Genomic DNA, 21,813 nt, shown 5'->3' on the forward strand with positions numbered 1-21,813 from the left:
CTAGAATAAGAGGTGACTCCACTGTGTTGCTAAATTTTCCCTGGATGCCTGGCATTGCATAAAATTTGGTCAGAGGAATTATATTTAAAAAGTCCCCTCCCATTCTGATGATTTTCATTACAAAACAGGTCCACTGACGTGAAAAAGAGGACGATAACTTCAAAGAAAATGATGGAGGATGTTCTCGCCAATCCGGAAAACACAACGCACATTGAAGAACAGAAACTTGCAAAACCACGTTTCTTTTACTCAGCTTTACAATTCCTCAGGACATAAAGGCTTTTCATGTCCAGGAAAACAGCCAAGTAAACCAGCAATAAGGAGAATGTAGGATGATTCAAGGGCACGGTGTCCTGAAGGAGAGGGTCAGGGCTTCAGAAGGACAAGTGGCATGCTATCAGCAGCTGTGTCCTGCTCAATGCCTTCAACTGTTTGGTGCTGACAGAAATAATGGTGCAGAGAGAAAATGTCTGTGAAGGGATGACGCCAGTCAAATTAGGAGCATTCTAAAGAATGCTCTAGGGCTGGCGAGACGCAGGAGAGGACAGCAGGCCGCTGGCCCGGCCTCAGCAGCTCTGACCGTGCGTCTGCAGCCTCGGCCCGAGGAGCTCCCAGACACGTGGGTCCCGGGAGCAGGGCATGGAGGAGAGGTCTGTGGACGGGCTGCCGGGTGTGCAGGCACAGAGAGCTGTTAGTCCAAGAAGTGGCCGGTGTTCTGCCCTCTCTGATAATCACAGTGATCTCATGTGAAGTGAAACTCACTCTTTTGCCAAGGAAAACAATTCTAATGTTTACTTTCTGGCTTAAAATGAATATCAAAACATGGATGAAAAGTAATGTATAAGCCGAAGGCTCTTATCTACCCAATAATTCTGTATATTTTCAGTTCTGTAAGTTTGTCATTTGCAGTATTCATTCAAGTTTAGGTTTGTGTATAAATTTTCAACTTCTTGATTCTTGGTTGCTTAAAATGCAGAGTGAAATGGAAAACAAACCCCATAATCTCCATACAGCTTCTTTTATAGTGCAAATATATAGTGTTTATTTTACATGAAAAATATCTGATTCTATCATCATTCCATGGAGTCCTTTACAGATGTATCTACTTATAAAATAAAATGGACAAGTACTTTTTAATCTTTCTAATACGAGGAAAGACAAAGGAACAAAACATCTCCAAGATGCTAACAGCACTAAGCTTGTCTTTAAAGCAGCTGTGGAGTTGCCCTCACCTACCTCCAAGCCCTAAGTGTGAGAGAAGAAGTAGGTGTGGACAGGAGAAAGCATCTCGGGAGGAGGAATTTCTGTCTCCTCACACCGAATCCCGGTGCCCAGCTAGCGCTGCAGTGCCCTGCATGACCTCCACCAAGGCTCCCAGAGGTGCCGGGTAACAGGGCCAGCTCTCCCTCCAAGCTTCGTCATCCTGGCCACCAGTGCACAACTATGTCCCAAAGGACTTTCCAAGTCCTGGCACAGTGCTCAGTATACTGGTAATACCAAGTAAACCTTCATTCAGTGACAAGAGAAACACTACCCCCTAAGAAGGGAAAACCTTCCCTCTCCGGTCGTATTTCCAGGCAGGCAGTCGATCACCCAAGGATCCCATCAATCAGGCCCTGTAGGGGGCCAAAGGAATAGGAGTATAATAATTGCATCTTGTCCACTTTTCTTGAAGGCATTATGGTCTTCTGAAGAGGGTGACAACTCTGTCAGGGAAATCCTGAAAGGTGGACGTCCATGTGCTGACGTCCACAAACCTGGCCCGATGTGACTCATAAACTGGAACAGGGTAAGGACCGGTTTCACCCACTGTCAAACCACTGGGTTATTCCATGCTTTTAGGAGTTAGTGTGCATTTGTTTTCAGTGCCAGTGATGTACCTTGTTTAGACACAATCTACCAGCATCTGTAATGGACAACTAAGACCACCTGGTCACAGGACACCTCAGCTGTGAACAGCGTGTGGCTACGGGGAGCAGGTAACCTGCACAGGGCACCAGAGACCAAGCTTTAGAATAAAGTGAGTGAATCCTGCCCTCACCCCTCCAGCAGGTAGAGTATACAGGACGAGCACTTCAACAGGAACATTTAAAACAGGAATATCATTAAGACTGTGAGTACATTTTGAACTGTATTATTTTCCCTGATAAGTCTATCACGTAAATCTGTAATTAGGGACTTCTAAAATAGCTAACTTTTTTTTTTTAACACAATATGCTGTAATTGTCTATCAAGTCAATGAGTACTTAGGGACTCTTAAAACTGCTGATTACTTGCTTGCTGTATTTTGGAAGAACGAGTACTGAAGATTCCTTATGAAATTCTCCTTAAAACAGAATGAAATTGGAAATGTGCTGTTACCTGGCTAAGTTAACCATCTTCAATTTTTCCTTGGAAAGACATCTATCCATCAGCATATGTATCATTCCATATCTGGATTATAACTGCATTAACTCCTATTTTATAATCTAAGTGAATTTCCATCTCTGACAGAATAAAATTTTTCTAATTCCCAATTCGAAATTGGGTCCCAAATGTTTCTAATCCCAAAGGTCCCAAAGAGGGCTTCATTAATCATTTATTCCTTAATGTAGATTTAAGTCATTTATCTCACTTAACAGGATAAACAATGTGCCAGGCCACATGGTATAGTATTTACGATTCATTCTGTCGTATTTATACATCTGCTGGGTAATGAACTAAATGGAATAAAAATGAGCTATATCTTCTATCAAGTTACGTTCTGTTATGCTTGTTTATGTTTAACAGTTAAATAAATTAGCAATGTTCTCAAGGCCCTTAATATAAGTTATAAAGGTCACAGATATTCTTATAGTAGTTTGTACTACTATTAATATACACTTTAACTTCATAATAATGTTCTGTTTAATTTATTGTGTAATCAAGCATCACAATTACTTCCAAACATAAATCAAGCAGAAGCTAACGAAAGAACAATGACAAGATTACTTAGACACGGAAGCCAGCCAGGAAATCTCCTTTTTCTGCCTGTCGACTTCCTATTCATGAAAGATTCTTTTGTTAGCTGTGGGGGATGTTTGGCCCATGTGTCCCCTACTAGGGCCTGAACAGACTAATTGCATAGCTACTACTCAAGACCTCACTCCATAAAGGTTGCAGGCGAGAGCCCAGGCTGGTCTCTCGAGATGCTTGTTGTTTTGGCATAAGTTATTAACCAACTCTTAGAGAGAGAAATGGATAAACAGATAAATATTTATTGGAAGCCAGACACTGGGGAAATGCTGACAGACACTCCACTCATGAAGCTGACAGTCTCATGGGGACTAGTGACAGAAAGCAAGGAAACAGACAATTAGAGTAATTACGTATTGTGATATGCACAGAGGAGCAAAGGGAGTGGTGAGATGGAAAATCACAGTGATATAACGTGGCCAGGAAGGCCTTGCTCAGACGGGATCATCTGAGATGAACTCTAAAGGGTGGGAAAGAGTCATATCTTAGAAGAGCAGATGGACTGTTCTGGACAGAGAAGATGGCGTATGCAAAGGCCCTGGGGTGGAAACAATTTGCATTTTAGAAATGGAAAGAAAGAAGTGAGTGGAGCAGAGGGAGGTGAAAGGAAGACAAGGGGGTCAGAGGTGTTGTGTGTTCACCTCACGTTCTCTCTCTCTTCCTGCATTTCCCCCTCTGGTCTCATCCCACCCCCTCCTCAGGCTGGTGCTGAAGTGGGCATTTATTTATGAATAGGGAGCCCCCAGACAAGGCTGGGTGAGGGCCAGCTATCTGCCTCCTTTGGTATACTAAGGAGTGGCTGTGCATCACTAGGAAACGATCCCACATGGCAGAAGGTGATGGTGCAGCAGTGGCCAGTGGCCAAGTTTATGAGCCCAAGGCTGTCCTGCTTCAGCACAGCCTGTGTGGGATCACAAGGGACCCAGAAGTTCATCCGTGCCTTAGTGAGGAAGCTCGGGGTCTCTGAAAGGGCTGGAGGGTAAGCAGAGGCCTGGGGTCAGGATACAAAAGCCATGTAAAGAGAGAGCTGAGGACTAGAGAGAACAGCCAGACCACACAACGTGGGGGCGGCATCTTGGGGCATGAAGATACTGGTCCCCCAGGCCCGAGAAGGATTCCTCTTTACGGATCAGTGAGGCTCATCCGGCCTTCTCCCTAGAAGCAGCTGCACACCCTGTGAGCTGCTGATTTTCACGAGCAACGTACTCTGACTGCAGACTCTCCAGGCGTAAGGCTGTGATGCAATGTCACCTATTTCTGTGTTTTGCCCCCCACTTCCCATCACGCCCCCTGCAACGCTGCTGATGCTGCAAAACAGAGGCTGCTGTCCCTTTCTGGAAACCCAGGCTCAGCACTGCCAGAGGTCTCTCCATGGCTGGAACCTCATACCGGCTGGGTCACCCCCCCGCAACCCGCATCTGAAGAGGGGTAACGGGAGTGGAGCCTGACCTGATTATAAAGGTACACGCTGTGGATTCAGCCAAGTCAGGAAGAACATTCCGACCAGGGCCAGAGGCCCACCTTTGTCTCTAACAAAGTGGGCAAACCACTGCGTCTCTAGGCCCCTGAATGATGGCTGGGGGATTGACGAGCTCACAGGATTCTGGCAGGTTTAAGTTCTACCTCCACATCGCTGGTGCCTCCCAAGGACAAAGCGTTTTTTCTAGTTGGCTGGAACTCTCCGAGAATAAGAACAAGATCCTCTCTCCTACACCTGCTGGGTCCCGCACCCTTGCTGAGAGGGTGGTTCGTTCCTCTCAAGCTGGGATGGGGCATTCACGGCGCCAGCACAGAGGCCAGTCCAGTCTGCTGGGAGGGTCACCTGCCAGGAGATGCCCTCCCTGGAGGGCTGGTGGCCCTGTGTCACCCACATCCCCACCGGCTCCTGTGAGGGCACATTGGTACTTTGTCATTTCAGAAAAAAACACTATACTTGCGCTGGTGAGAAACGCCGATTGGTTACCACATGGCACATCCAAATCTGCATTTAATTTAGACGATGATTCTTTTGTCTCCAGCTGTATCTACTTCATTAGAGGCACTGGGACCTGTCATATTTCTATTTTATTATTTCTATCACTACTTTAAAATATGAGCGAAACGTTTCCATGCAATCGAATATTTCCTTCTGTTTAACTCTGATTTCTAAAAGAGTGTTTAAAACAAGGCCTGAAGGGGCAGGGGGGTGAAATAAGTATAGACAAACGACCTTTATGAAGTGTAGGAAGTCAGGAAAGCGACAAACAGACGGGTCAGACATTCAGCGGCCCACTGTGCACGGCGGCCGGGGCCGAGCCATCCTGGTCCACGGGGTGCGGTGGCGGGGGGAGGTCAGCTAGGGTCAGAGGGCCAGGCCAGGTGGCTGATGAGCACACTTGACTCTGGCCCCGTCACAGGCATTTTTCTGACATGCATCCACCACCTGCAAGAGCTGTGAACGGTCAGAGCAGCAGAGGTGAGTGACACAAAGAGCCTGCCCCGCAGACCTCGTGGTCTCCGGGAGCCACCGTCCCCCCCTCAGCCTGTGTCTGCAGCCCGAGCCTGCCTGCTCGTGGCAGCAGGGTGAGCCTGCGACGGGGACCGGCAGCGGGCAGCCCCTGCCTGCCGGGGAGAGCTATTCTAGAAAGCGGGACGGCGAGCACAGAGGCACAGAAGCACATCCCACCAGTCGGCGCGTGGGGACTGTGCCGAGAAACAGAGGCGGCTCCGGGGCCAAAGGGTGCAGGCGGCTTATCCAGGAGGGGACACCTGAGCGAGCCTCAGGAGGGAGCATGTGGCAGCATCCAGCTGCAAGCCAGGAACAGCAGCAGCTCAAGCGGAGACACACAGCTGGCGTACTGCGGGCAGGGCCAGGGCGGCAGGCTGGGCGATGCCAGCTACAAACTGGCAGCTGCCATCTACCTCGACGAGGATTAAACCACGAGCCGCTGCAGCTGCTGACCTTCAACACCCCCTGAAACGAGTTCAGGGTGAACTCTGTGCTTTGGGAAAAACTGGCACAACAGGTCTTCAGACAGATATTTTCAGGCGCTGATTTTATGAGCCCAATTCTTGTATCTCCTTGTGTCTAGAAAAGCTCTAAAATCCCTCATGGTGACGTCTGCTCCTTGTCACTAGCAGTAACCTTCTGCAAAAAATACGTGCTTGGTTGCACGCTCCGCCCTTCACCAAAATCACATCTATACCAACCTTCCCCCTACATCTTTGGAACAGTTTCTCAGAGCTATCTGAAATGCTGTCTTCTGGGCTATGGCCCCCATTTTGCCCCAAATTAAACTTAACTCACAACTCTCATGCTGTGCGTTAGTTTTTCAGTTGAGAGCAAGCAGGGAAAAGAGCAAAAACCCTGGCGGGAGCTTCCAGGGGCCCCAGGTGAGGACGCCAGGGCAGGAGAGCGGCAAGAAAAAGGCCACTCTAACGCAAAAGAACAGAGGACAAAATCCTGCGGGACGACGAGGATGAAGAGACAATTCATCTCCCTGAGGACATCAGACAAAGCTTTGGAGAGGAGCTGACCCCTGACTGCAAAGAACTTCACCTTCTGCCCAAATGTTGTGGCATAAACACCGGGCACAAGGAATGCAGAGCCCACCCAGAGGCCAAGGAGCCACCCCTGTAGACTAAGGAGAGAGGCAGGAGCAGACCGGAGGACAGAGGACAGGGCCACGGCCCACACTGGGGGTGAAGGAGCTGCAAGCTGTGCCCACCGACCAAGGAAGGCGCACAGGAGAGCTGCTGACACGCGTCTCTTCAAACAACCAGAAAGCTACTGAACGACAGTGAGAATAACTTCATGTCTCTAGTGGTGTACATTTACGACTGCTATTGTGAGTTATAATAAGTATATACTGAGTCTTCATCCCTGTCCTGGCACAGAGCTCCTAAAATCCTTGGAATTTTCTGTGTCTTCTGTTAACATTAATGAGGTGACTTTTGGAAAGCATGGAAGGATGGGGGCCGGTGGCCAGGAGAACCAATCATCAGAGGTTTGGAACTCCCAGACTTCCAGTCCAACCCCCCGAGCCCCGACCTCTGGGAGGGGAGAGGAGCTGGAAGTCAAGTTCAATCACCAATGGCCAATGATTTAATCAGTCGTGCCTCCGTAATGAAGCCTCCACAAAAACCCCAAAGGATGGCCAGGTTGGCGAAACCCTGAAGACTGGGGGAGAGTGGGGCCTGGGGAGGGCAGGGGAGCTCTGACCCCTCCCCCAGACCTCACCCTGCACATCTCTTCCACAGGCTGTTCTGAGTTAGATCCTTTTATGATGAACCAGTGACCTAGCGGGTAAACTGTTCCTCTGAGTTCTGTGAGCCGCTCTAGCAAATCAAACCTAAGGAGAGGGTGGTGGGAACCTACAGATCTATAGCTAGTTCCCCGGAAGCACAGGTGACCACCTGGACTTGTGACTGGTGTGTGAACTGGGCATGGGGATGGGTGGGGGCAGTCACGTAGGACTGAGCCCTAACCTCCAGTAAACAGTGTTAGACTTGAGCTGAACCATGGGACACCTGGCTGGTGTCGGAGAATTGCTTAGTGTGGGTGAAAAACCCACACGCACATTGGAACTGGGTGCAAAACATATTCAGATTTTTATTTTAAAGAACAGCAAAGTTCTTTCATTTGTAGTTTCATGGGGCTTATGGGGCCTGCTTTTCTTTTTCTTTTTTTTTGCGGTACGCAGGCCTCTCACTGCCATGGCCTCTCCCGTTGCGGAGCACAGGCTCCGGACGCGCAGGCTCAGTGGCTATGGCTCACGGGCCCAGCCGCTCTGCGGCATGTGGGATCCTCCTGGACCGGGGCACGAACCCGTGTCCCCTGCATCGGCAGGCGGACTCTCAACCGCTGCACCACCAGGGAAGCCCCAAAGGCCTGCTTTTCTTCAGTCTAAGTCAGTCATTTTAAATTTTTCAAACTGTCCTACGTGTCATTCCAAATTCGCTCAGAGATCAGCAGCCCCTTTACGGACAGTGCAATTATAACAAAGAACCATACTGGTTGTTTAAGCTTTAGGAAGTAAAGTCAACTCCCAATTTTCTGGATCAATGAAGAGAAACGGCGGCCTAGGAAGCAAATGTGCCTGTGCTCTTCACCCGGCCCTGCTCCTTCCTGTGGGGTCACTGAGCCCAGACAACCAGCAGCAGGCATTACGGTGGTCAAGGCATTTCATCTCCCAAGCCTGCGAGTCCCAGAGGTGAAGTAACTCACCCAAAGGCACAGGCAGTCAGGGCAGAAAGGAAACTTAAACCCAGGTTTTTCTAACTCTGAGGTCTATCATCTTGCTTCTCAAGCTCGGTAAATTTCCAAAGGAAAAAACATCGGGCATCCCATTGCCTGGTGGATTTGTGGGCAAATGATTAATAATACAATAAAAGAAATGAGCTCTATTTAAACAAATTTAGCATTGAATGTGACTGGGATTACAGTTTCCAAACGCTATGACTAAAAAGACTGCCAAAAGGCAATGCTGTAGCTGCCTGAAGTTGGCATGGGCTTTTGGTTCTGATATTTTTATATCTTTTCAAGGACATTCAGGGAATGCAAAGCACAACAGAAAGATCCTGACACCTTAGTGCTAAATCTTAAGTATTTAATTTTGATTCTACTTGTAGAAAAAGTCCACCATGCAGGATTATATCTCAGATAAAACAGGAAAATTGTGCCCGCATGGCCTCAGACAAGGAGATCTCAATCCGGCAGTGGACACAAGGTGAAGTGCCTGTGAGCACCTGGCTGGTAACAGAGGCTGAGAGGAAGTCATCGTCACCTGATCCTACAAGCTGGCGCTCTTCCCAGCTGAATGGGGACATTCAAGTTTCACTCTCAAGAGGCTTTTCACAGTTACCTTTTCAAGAACTTACATTTGTCCTTTGTGATTGAAGATTATGAATTATTAAATATCATGGTCTTGGCCAAAATACACTGCACAAACATTTCTACAGAAGTGTGGGGCTACACAGCATGTACTACATCTTGGCTCAGTTTCTGCAGTGAGTATAAATATGTTGATTGAGTGACATTAGAAATAGATACAAACTCATTTAGAAAAACAAAGTTTTAATTAAGTCTAATAAAATGTGCACGAGAGGGCTTCCCTGGTGGCGCAGTGGTTGAGAGTCCGCCTGCCGATGCAGGGGATGCGGGTTCGTGCCCTGGTCCGGGAAGATCCCACATGCCGCGGAGCAACTAAGCCTGTGCGTCACAACTACGGAGACTGCATTCTAGAGCCCACGAGCCACAACTACTGAGCCTGCAAACCACAACTACTGAGCCTGCATGCCACAACTACTGAAGCCTGCGTACCTGAAGCCTATGCTCCGCCAACGGGTGAGGCTTCCGCGGTGAGAGGCATGCGCACCGTGGCAGGGAGTGAGCAACTGGAGGGAGACTGCAGGCAGCAGCGACGACCCAATGCAGCCAAAATTAAATAAGTTAAAATAAAAATTAAGCCTTTTTCCAAGCCCTAAGCGTTTAGTAGTCTTTGCAATGTTTGATCAATAAAGCTATCATATTATATATAATAAAGCACTCAAGGCAGTTGTTGCATCACATAAATATCACAAAAGTAAAACAACAGAGTACAAACAATGTCTGAAAGTTAAAATATCTGAAAATACCTTAAAATATCTGAAAATTAATGTGGGTAAGATGACTTTATCTGCTCATATGTGATAAAATGTTCTGTGTGGTTTTATAGATCTACTTACAAAATGTATTGGGTTGGCCGAAAAGTCGGTTCAGATTTTTAGTAAGTTGGTACGGAAAACCCGAACGAACTTTTTGGCCAACCCAATAATTACTTTGATCTGATTATCAAAGATATTGGACATACACATTTGGTTTGAATTGTATGAGTAAATAAGATCAACGCTTTGACTTAAAATAGCATGGGCAGTAAAAGATGATTTGATGTGGCTGTTTGTACAAATACACCCACAAGAGACGGGACAGGAATGAAGAGGCTACATGTGGTCGATACTGCGGAGCAAGTGCCCCGGCCAGCTCCCCACCACACAGGCACCTGACACCGACTGCAGGGTGTGACTTTCTGTAAACGAAGTTCAGAGAGCAGAGTGTAGCTGACGTATTGTCTTCAGAATCTTATGAGGCCAATGTTCAAGGCACCATGAGTCATTCTGTTTAGTATAAATGAAGTAATTCTGTTCTTGGTGGAAAACGGTGGAAGGGTAAGGCATGAGGTGAGAAGACAGACTGCGACAGGCCTGGTACATGTGAAAGAGTCTCAAGTCTAAAGATACTGCTAAGAGGTTAGATTTGGGTTTTCACAGACTGTTACAGCAGAGAAACAAGACAAGATAGTTAGGAAGCTGTTGCGACATCAATGCTAGACCGTCAAACTTTGTATTGCTGGAGGACCTAAACAAACCATTTGCCTTTACTTTCCAGTGGAAAAAGATTCTGTGATAAATAAGTAGGCAAATAAATACTGGAGTAGGATTGTGTGTGTGTCTGTGTGTGTGTGTATTTTTGCTTTAACGATGGGGCCACAGATGATATATATTGAACCACACTATGAACATGTCTTAAAGTCTAGGTATTTAAAAATTAATAAGACTAATGATGCAGATATGAATAATTACAAAAAATAGGGTTAAACAAGTAACCTATAATAAACTGTATTAATAATAATTAATCCAAATAAACACGTTTATAACCAAAAAGCAAGCACAGCAGTAATACAATATCATGACCAACTGAAGACATCTAATTCCCCCAAATAATAGGGATTCCAATTACTTAAGTGCACATACTCAAAACAGGAATCTTATAATAGTGCCAGGAATACATGAAAGCCTGACTTAAGAAAAAACTAAATTTAAATATTTGGAAAACTCTAGTCACCTATTCATTTTAGCACAATTTCGAATTTTGTAATCCTTAATAATTCACATAGTTTTAGGTAAAAATGAAAATCTGTAGAATGTTACATCATTTTCTGAGAGCAGCTAACACTAATTGAGCACATCCTGTGGGCCAGGCAGTTTTTGAGGTGTTATGCACGAATTTATCTCATTTCATCATTACAGATTATGAGACTGACACACTAATATCACCTCCATTTTCTAGATGAGGAAACAGGCACAGATCACACAGCTAAGCAAAGCAGTGATACTGAGATTCACATGTCAGCATTCTGACTCCAGATTTCACACGCTCAACCACTAGGCAATCCTGCCTCTAGAGCCTGAATTTTTAGATTGAGAGGATCAGTGTGACTCACTAACCAGCAACTTGCAGACCATATTCTGCAAACCATTTGTACCTATGACGAGAACTCAAATGCAGTGGTACTGGGAAGGGGAAGAAGGGGTCAGAGATGGGTTCTGAGAAATCCAGAAAGAGAACCATCAAGACTTGATGACTGGCTGTATGTGTGGGGTGAGGGAGGGGGAGGGAGGGAGCAGAGTCTAGAATGACTGCATGGGAAGCAGCAACTTTGGAATCAAGTAGCAACTACGGTAGAAAGACAAGCTTTTGGCTTGGGATGGAGCTGAGGTTCGATCCATAGACTTTGCGAAGCTTCTGAGACATCTGGGTTGAGAAGCCAGGTAGGCAGACTGACCAAGGAACAGGTAATGGGTGAGGCGGAATGAAGACAGCTGTCTCTGTACCTGAAACGCTGATCCGGGCCCATCTCCCTTGAAATCCCTACTTGAGAAGCTTACTGGGACGAGGGACAGAACGTGCGTGCTGGTGAGTGGTGGGTGGTCAACATCAACCAAGAGACACCTCCCTGGCAAGATGGGATGCAAGATCAGGGAGAACAGAAAGCGGGAACAGCAAAAATCACAAAGCGAGTATGCTAACCCTTCCCCCTCCCATGGAACTGACCTCGTTCTCCCTGTTTTACATTCTCTATATGCAGACCCTGCACTTGCTAATGCACTGTAAGTTACATGAGGACCTGCACCTCATCCATGTGTAGCTTTTGAAGAATCTAGCCCAATGTCAAAATGTTTGTCAAGTTATTAAGTCAGTAATTCTCATTATTTCTAAAAGAAGTTAAGGATCTCTTTCAAAGACGCAGTTAATCCTTTTAGATCTAAGGTTCAAGCATCTTTGGGCTGGTTCATCCTCATTAACAGGATAGAAGGTTACCTTCACCCCAAGAAACCAAAGGGAGGACAACAGAAGCAGTGGGGGAACAAAGCAAACATGAGGATGGAGAGTGCTCGCAAAACGTCTGAAACTAGTTATTAGTCATGTCAGCCTAATCTGATGAGAGGAATCCTGCAGATGAAAGAACGAAATATTTTGGTTCGAGGTTTATTAGAATTTAGAATGGTTAATTACCTCCTTAACTTTAAGTACCCAGAAAGACAGAAATAATGAAGATACCGACATAACAGAAGGTTGTCTTTTTTCCAATTTTTACAACTAAAAGTTTTTTAATTGCTGAAGTTTAAAATACTTCTGTTCTTCTAAAACTTTTTGAAACCTACTCTATAAAACAAAATCAATTAAGATAAGATGTTTAAGAAAACAAAAAGTACTTCAGCTAAAAGTGAAGGCCCAAATTAGATGGATTTAGACCTGGCTCAGTTTTCCAAACTAAAATGTGGAAAACAAAGATTCTGCCAGACAACATTATCAAAATAATTCCTTAATGTTGATAACTCTTCATTTATATAGAGCATGTCTTTTGAGGCTTAATTGTGAATAACTGGCTTTCAGTGTAGCTATAGTGCTGATTAATCAATTCACCTATGTGATACTGAGCTTTAAAATACTTATAATGACATGAAATAAACAGCATTAAGATAGGCTCCAGGTTACGTATTTAAAAAGCAACAACACAAAGAGCAAGATACTCACAATGCGGCACTTCCAGGGGATGACCTGTGACGTCACACCATCCGACTGGGTGAATGTCAGGGCTGTCTGTATCCATCCAGTAGTCATATTTGTGGTCCCAGCCATCAAAATGGACCTGTTGGAAATGAGAATTTAGTAATCGGTATATCACTATGCCTGTGTCAAAATATTAGAGAACATATCTCTGAAATTGAGGTTAAAATTGCTGTAATCGCACATTACAGCTGAAACAATATTGAAACTGTGCTATGAAACAGCTTTCTAATCTAACCACCAAAGGCTGTTGTACCAATTTTTCCAGAAAATTTAAAAAGTTGTTACATTAAAAAATCTGTCGGGACTTCCCTGGTGGCACAGTGGTTAAGAATCCACCTGCCAATGCAGGGGACACGGGTTCGATCCCTGGTCCAGGAAGATCCCACATGCCGCGGAGCAACTAAGCCCGTGCACCACAACTACTGAGCCCACGGGCCACAACTACTGAAGCCCACGTGCCTAGAGCCTGTACTCCACAACAAGAGAAGCCACTGCAATGAGAGGCCTGCACACTGCAATGAAGAGTAGTTCCCACTTGCTGCAACTAGAGGAAGCCCGCGTGCAGCAATGAGGACCCAACAGCCAAAAATAAATAAATAAATTTATAAAAATAAATAAATAAAAATAAAATCTGTCAAGGATTGATTAGAATTTGAAAGGACAGGATGAATCCGTTTTCCCATCTAAGATATTCTATGATGTTGTTGAGAGAACACTTCCTGTGCTGCAGCCACTGCAAGAACAATGTCAGCATCCTCAACAATGAGAGTCACCATCTGACACCAGTATAAACCTTACGCTGACGGGAAATATATGGACTAGAGTAAAAGGAAGCAATAAATGTCAAAATCCTGACAAATAAGAGATAGGGCCATTGAACCAAAAGAGGCAAAGAAAGCAGATAATATGTGATGCTAAGGTAGAAGGATTAAGAGCTATTCAAGGATGAAGCGTAAGTTGTCAGGAAACCTGAGGACACGACAAGGTAGAGCCCGGTCCAGCAAGTCTACTGGTCATCACTGTTTCACATCTCACCTAAAACACACACACACACACACACACACACACACACACACACACACACTTCACATATATACAAATAAGTCTGAGAATAATTAAAATAAAACCCTATTTCTGAAACAAAAAGCAATTACTTCTGAAACTTATCACACTCCATGTTCTACAAGTTTCATAACTTGAAAGAATCAAATTTATTTGTGAAGGCAAAAAAAAAAAAAGAATGGTAGTATTTCATTGTTAAATAACTTTACCTATTCTCTCATGTATTTTCTGTTTCTATCAATTAAAAGGAGAATCTATCCTTCTCAGTGCAAAAAAAAAATTCCTCATTAATTCATACTTTGAATAAAAAGAGCAAGATGTATAATGTTATAATAAACTGAGATGTAAGTATTATTACCCCCCCCCAAAAAAAAGAAAGGTAAAAATTGTATGGAGTAAGTGCCAAATAAAATCCCAACATTTTTTTCTCAAGATCCATCTTTCCAAGTAAGTGGTTCTCAAAGTGTGGTTTCCAGACCAGCAGCATCAGTTATCACCTGGACAATGCAAATTGTCAGGCCCCAATCCAATCCTACTGAATCAGAAACACTAAAGGATGGGGCCTAAGGGTCTCTGTGTAAACGAGTCCTCCAGATGCATCTGATGCAAGCTTAAGTTTGAGAACCAGTAATCTCAGGAACAACGTTCAAAACAATACTTCTACCACACTGAGCCTTCTGCACATGACAGAGTAACAGCTATAAAACTGGACAAAATATATGAAGTGGTGATTTCAGACACTGGACAACAGGCAGCACAGAAATGTGATCCCTAAGTGCACCAAGATGAGCCCTGAATGTCAGCCTGGAGACCATTTCCTCCCAGCAGCACAGGGAGGAGAAACATAAAAAAGGAGTTGGGCTGTGCTGAGGAGACAAAGATTATAGTTCAGAGCTGAGGAAGCAGCTGGAAATTGGAGGACAAAGACTGGAGAAGACAGAGCTCCAAGAAGGGGACCCCAGAAGTCTAGGTGGGCTACTCACGGGACCTTGGCCAAGGGCTGGACTGCACATGTGCAAGGTGAGACTTGGTGAAACCAAGCAGAGAGCAGCTGATACAGAGCTGAGAGTGAGACAAAGACACTAGAGGACACACATCACTGGGAGAGTAGAGAGACCAGAGTGGAGAGAGCTCAATAATACTATGAGAATTTGACCGAGACACCAAAAAGTCCATAGTGTCAGAGTCAAAACCATGTCCTACATAAGGGCTACTCTAGACCAGCCCTAAAAAAGGTTAAAATTAAGCCTCAACAAGATTAAGAAACCGCCAGGAATTAACTGTCTGATAAAACAAACTACCCTTTTTAAAGGAAGACAAATACTCCCAACTCTGTACATTGTATCATTCATAATGTCCAACATAGAATAAAAATTTATTAGACATGCAAATAACCATGTGAATGTGAGCCATACTCTTTTTTTTTTTTTAAAAGCAGTCAATAGAAAGAGACCCTGAGTTGACCCAGATGTTGTAGCTAGCAGACATCTATTTGTTGTTGGGACTTTAGCTATCAAAATAGGTTCAAGGGTTTAAAGGAAAAATGGTCTTGATGAGGGAACAGACAGGGAATCTGGACAGTGAAATGGAAACTATAAAAGAGAAACAAATGGAAATTCTACAACTGAAAAGCAAAATTTAAAAGTTTCTGGATGGGCTTAACAGACTGTAGCTGGCATGATAAAAAAGTGAGTGAACATGAAAACAGATTCATAGAAATTACTAATCTCAAGTATACACAATAAAAGATTTTTTTTAAAAAAATGGGGGCTTTCCTGGTGGTGCAGTGGTTGAGAGTCCGCCTGCTGATGCAGGGGACACAGGTTCATGCCCCGGTCTGGGAAGATCCCACATGCCGCGGAGCGGCTGGACCCGTGAGCCATGGCCGCTGAGCCTGCGTGTCCGGAGCCTGTGCTCCGCAACGGGAGAGGCCACAACAGTGAGAGGCCCACGTACCGCAAAAAAAAAAAAAAAAAAAAGATTATAAAAAATGAAAAGAGCCCAAGTACTTATGAGATAATATCAACTGGTCTAACATACATGTATCAGTATTTGGGGTCCACAAGGAGAGGTGAACATGGAGCATAAATAATGGCCAAACAAGACAAAAGTTGAAAGAATAATGTCAAAAAATCTCCCTATTTTGGCCCCAAATGCCAATTTATAAGCTTAAGAAGAACAGCAAAATCCAAGCAAAATAAATAGAAAGGAAAAAAAAAAACAAGGCAAATCATAGTCAAACTACTGAAAATGAAAGACAAAGGAAAACATCTTGAAAGTAGTCAGAGAAGCACAACAAATTACATACAGAAGAACCATGACAGGCGTGTCAGCCAACCTCTCATCAGAGACAGCAGAGGCATGGAGACAATGAAATGACACCGTCAAAGCACTGAGAGGAAAAACACTGTCAACCTAAGATTTTAAATTTTATAAAAATATCCTTCAAAAAGGAGTAAAATAAAGGAATTTTATTTTACTGAAAGAACTGAAAAAGTAATCACCTACGGATTTGCATTACAAGAAATACTGCAGGAAGTATTGCAGCCTGAAAGTAAATATTACCAGGTGGAACAACAATTTTGGGAAAAAAATGAACAAAGTAGGAAAACCCATTCTATCTGAGCTCTACACTTACCGTAACGCCACAGTCTTCAGACAGTGTTGTTCCGGCATAAGGATAGACAAATATATTTTTGGAACAGAATAGTGTACATATATTGACATATATATACAGTCAATTGCTCTTCAACAAGCACAAGGGCATTCAATAAGGCCAGTCTTTTCAACAAATGGTACTAGACCCACTGGATATCCACTTGTGAAAACAGAATGAACCCGCTGACAGCTACCTCACATCCCACGTACAAATTAGTCTGAAATGGATTATAGACCTAAACATAAAAGCTAAAACTATCAAACTCAGGAAGAAACTTAAGATAAAATCTTTATAATAGTAAGATAGTCAAGAATTTCTTAACATAAAAACAGCACTACCCATAAATGAATAAACTGATAAATTCAACTGTCATCATAATAAAAAACTTAAGTTCTTCAAAATCATCATTGATAAAAAGGAAAACTAGGCCATAGGCATTTGTAATACATTTACCTTAGAAAAAACTTAACAACCCAATAAATAATGGGTAAAAGACTTGAAGCTTCTTGGAAAAAAGAAGGTTCATGAATGGTCAACAAGCAGATTAAAAAATCCTCAACATCCTTATTCGTAAGAGAAACCAAAATGACCAGCTATTACACACCATAAATTAAATGACTGACGACGCCAATCACTGGCAAGGCTGTGGAGCTCCCAGAACATTCATACAATGTCAGTGGGGCGGTAAAGTCGTACAATCACTTTAGGAAATGGTTTACTAACGTTAAATTGTAAATCTAAATATGTGCCTACTCTGCGATGCCTGGAGATTCCACCCAAAACAGATGAAAATACAAAGCCGTGTGAACAAGTATTCCTTGAGGTTTCATTCAGAACAGCCAACAGCTGGCAACAACCTAAATGCCCAACCCCAGGTGAGTATCCATTCACAAACAAGTGTGGTGTATGCATACAATGACCACTGTCACCAACAAAAAAGGATAAACTGTTGATTCACACATGAACATGCATCAGTCAAACAGACACCATGCTGGGCACAGAGGACAGACTCGGGAGAGCGCACACTGTGTGTTTCCGTTGATGCGAAGCTTGACAACAGTCACAGAAAGGCCTGGCTGTCTCGGAGGGGGCGGGGAGCAGCTCTGACCACGAAGGAGCACAAAGGAACCTTCTGTGGCACTGGAAATGTTCCCAATCTTGATTGGGGTGGTCGTTATATAGGATATACATTTCTCAAACTCATCAAAATCCACACCTGAAATCTCTACATTTTACTGTTTGTAAATTCTATCTCAATAGAGCTATTAACATTTAAAATATTTCTACACTCAGCTGCTGTCATACAGGGCTGGCTGTTCTGATCTGGTACTATATTTATTTATGGTGATATTTCAGCACTCTGGACACAGCCAAACTGCATGTGACTGCCAGTACCAGGCAACTAAGCAGCCCAGCTGTGAAAGGGCAAAACTGGCATCCTTTCCAGAATGACACCTGCTGCTTTGGATCTACCAGTAGACAGAAGTTTATGTTAAGTGTGCATAACGTAGTGAAGGAGAAAGAGAGAATTTTCTCAAGCTTTAATATTTCAACCCTTTCAATGTCCTCCTCTTTTAATTTTGCAATGCAACTGTTTATGTTTCAAAAGCAAGGAAACCACCTCTAAACACAAACAAGGCAGGTCAAGCGCTCCAGCCAGATCCTGCGTACAGGAGAGCAAGGCCTTTCTATTTCAGCTACTGGACCCGAACCTGGGAATCCTACTGTGGACTTTAGGTCTAAAACTGAAACAGTAAAAAGATAATATCTTAAAAAAATGTTTCGAAAGCAGATAGACATGACTTTTTTATGTACTCTATTCAACATTTTCCCCTTATGTTCATTAAGAAATATTAAATTATTCTTTCCACGGCTGTATGTAATTACTTACAATGAAAACAGTAGAAATTTGAAATACCCCTTCCTAATCCAATGATATGAGGCACTCTCCCCTACAAGGGCCATCTAAACTTGGAATATATAACCAAATTCTGTATTCATATGTGTCTTTATGAAAGATATTTTCATATCTTTGGATCTTCATAACTTTGGAGGAAAATCGAATTTTAAGAATTCTAACCAGATGGTCATGTTACTAAAGGAGAGTGGCACTTTAAGGATATTTACAAAGAGTCCTTTTGTAAAGCAAAGAACAATTTTGAAAACCAAATCATCTCCAGCACTGTATTTCATACATTTATGATTTGTCACATATTTGGGTTTGCATAAAGCTAAGTAAATATACAGAGCCTTCTTGCTCAGATTTTGATAAACTGGAAAACAAAGGTCAGAAAATCAAATTGGCCGCTGTCTCAAGTTCTTATCCCTAAACAGACAGTGATGCTTCCTGATGGTATTACCACTATATGCATTAGTTATCAAATGGCTGGTAAAATAACTTGGACACTTAAGCACTAGATCAGCATATAAAAAACCAAGGGCGAATCCTTCGTGTAAACCCAGAACTGGCCATCTTCTGGACTGGCACTGTCCTTCTGGCTTTGCCTCATCATTTACCATCCAGAACCCACACCAGGGACTTTCCCCAGACCCCGGAGCTTGGCCACTCTGTCTCCGTCACCCTGCCGCCCTCAAGACTCCTGGCACCTTGGCTCACACACTGTCACACCTCGAAAACCATCAGCTGAGTAAGATGCACAACGGTAATTAGCACTCCTTGCTGCCCCTTTGGGCAGCTGGAAAATAAGCAGTTATTTATCTATCGAGGAACAGGGGAGCTACATTTAATGCTCAATCACAACAATTTTATTAGCCTAAGTGATTATTATACTTCTTTGCTCCTGCTATATGGTTTTAAACTTTTTAATTTCCATTTTAACAGCCTTACCGGATATGTGTATTTTATTGTCAGAGGCCTCAAATCTATTTTTCAAGGCTTACGGTGAATGAATTATAAGTACTTATAGGTATGATGTGAACTTACTTAGAAAGAGGCTCTACTGCACCTGAACCTGTCTACCTTTAAATGAATACATTTTCAGTTAACTAGACTTAGACTTAAATTTCATTCTAGAAAGAAGAACTGAGTTTTCATATAATATTCCAATACCCATTACTCATAACTAGTGGTGCTAATAAGACCACAGTAAATCTTGCTACCAACGGTGCAGAGCTCTGTTGTGGATCGGGTGGGGGACACAGGAATAGCACTGAGGACAGACATCTGTTCGGCGATGGACAAGAATGCCCGTATCGCGCCTTCAAAACACTCCACGGTCTAAGAGCAGGCATGTCTGGTAAGGCAAAGGGATTCACTTTTGTTGTGTGCCTACATATTCCAGGCATAGTTGTAAAATATATATATATTCTCATTTAATGACCATAGATTGTTTTCATAGATGATGAAAAGGAACCTTTTAGGAGGTTTGCAGAGATCAGACAGCCAGTAAACGGCAAAGCCAGATTTAAGCTGAGAACAGTTTACTGAGACAACCATCCAAGAATAAAAATTGTGAGGCTATTTGGGAACAGTCTATCTAAGAGTCTATTGTAGCAGAGGTAAATTACATTTTTAAAATATAAAAAGGCATTTTCTGCCATTTGCAGTGACACGGATAGACGTAGAGCTTGTTATACAAGAGTGAAGTTAAGTCAGAAAGAGAAAGGCAAATATCGTATAATACTGCTTATAATGTGGAATCTAGAAAAGTGGTACAGATGAACTTATCTGCAAAGCAGAAACAGAGTCACAGATGTAGAAAGCAAACTTATGGTTAACAAGGGGGGAAAAGGGGGTGGGATGAATTGGGAGATTGGGATTGACATATACACACTACTATGTATAAAACAGATAACTAATGAGAACCTTCTGTATAGCACAGGGAACTCTACTCAAATGCTCTGTCGTGACCTAAATGGGAAGGAAATCTAAGAAAGAGTGGATATATGTATACGTATAACTGATTCATTTTGCTGTAGGGCAGAAACTAACAACATTGTAAGGCAACTATACTCCAATAAAAGTTCATTTAAAAGTATAAAAAGGCATTTTCATAACGAAACAAAGCAACATGGAATAACACGGGACTGCCGTCCAGAACCACCTATACTTTCACACATTAAACATTAATTCCATGTTGAGCCAATCCGCTTATGTGTCTATCCAGACAAGAACTGACATGGAGGGACCATGAAGGAAAAGAATTGCAATAAAAAAGTGAATATACTTTTTTTTTTTTTTTGGAGTATAATTGCTTTACAGTGCTGTTAGTTTCTGCTGCACAGTGAAGTGAATCAGCCATATGCACACACACATCCCCTCTCTCTTGGACCTCCCCCCGCCATCCCACCCATCTACGTCTTCACAGAGCACAGAGCTGAGCTCCCTGTGCTCTACAGCAGGTTGTCACTTAGTTATCTATTTTACGCATGGTAGTGTGTATATGTCAATCTTACTCTCTCAATTCGTCCCACCCTCCCCTTCCCTCCCTGTGTCCACATGTCCGTTCTCTATGTCTGCATCTCTATTCCTGCCCGGGAAATATGTTCATCTGTACCACTTTTCTAGGTTCCACATATATGTATTAATATATGATATTTGTCTTTCTCTTTCTGACTTACTGCACTCTGTATGACAGACTCTAGGTCCATCCACATCTCTACAAATGACCCAATTTCGTTCCTTTTTATGGTTGAGTAATTATACTTTAAAAAACTAACCTCGCTTCATATTAGCTCTGTTTGACATAGATACACAGGGGTTAAGAAATGTGCCCGGCATTTCCAAGTCACTGATGGTGATTTGAAAACCCTGACTCCCCTGAGCTACTGCTCCGTAGTTGGAACTGCTGCCCCTACATTCCTTCCCACTCTTGGAAAATTAGCTCCGTTCCCTTCCCTGCTAACTGCCCCCAAAGCTCATCTGCTTTTTCACAAATACAACTGCTTCATCTTTCATCTAGTCCATTCCTATAATAAGTATTATCAAAAAAGACTTTTAATCGTTAAACTGGAACATCAAGAGTTTCACTATAGCTATTCTAAAATTCTTTCTTTTTCAAGGCCACTGCCCAATTCATCATATTTCTTGGGCAGTGGTTTTCAAAATTTAGAAATGAGCAAAATACCAACTTTTCCCTGCCCCTGCCAGGACCTGAATTTGGGGCTGGGGGAGTGGATGTCAGGAATAATGCCTGGAAATCACTTTTTTTTAACTACACATCCTAGATTATTCTGCTGAAGATGGTTTTTGGATAAAAATTTTTGA

At 43.3% G+C, this 21,813-nt stretch overlaps 1 protein-coding gene across 1 annotated transcript in view; it reads right to left on the minus strand.

Annotated features, from left to right (window-relative positions):
- L3MBTL4 (L3MBTL histone methyl-lysine binding protein 4) overlaps positions 1 to 21,813 on the minus strand; it is a gene marked incomplete at both ends in the record, with an annotated part of 303,064 nt that overhangs the window by 153,880 nt on the left and 127,371 nt on the right. Inside the window, one exon of the mRNA XM_082853718.1 lies at positions 12,830 to 12,944. Coding sequence (XP_082709844.1) covers positions 12,830 to 12,944 — 115 coding nt within the window. The remainder of the gene's footprint in view (positions 1 to 12,829; positions 12,945 to 21,813) is intronic.

This window comes from Leucopleurus acutus, assembly GCF_964270905.1.
Source record: "Leucopleurus acutus genome assembly, chromosome: 13".
Lineage (NCBI taxonomy): Eukaryota > Metazoa > Chordata > Mammalia > Artiodactyla > Delphinidae > Leucopleurus > Leucopleurus acutus.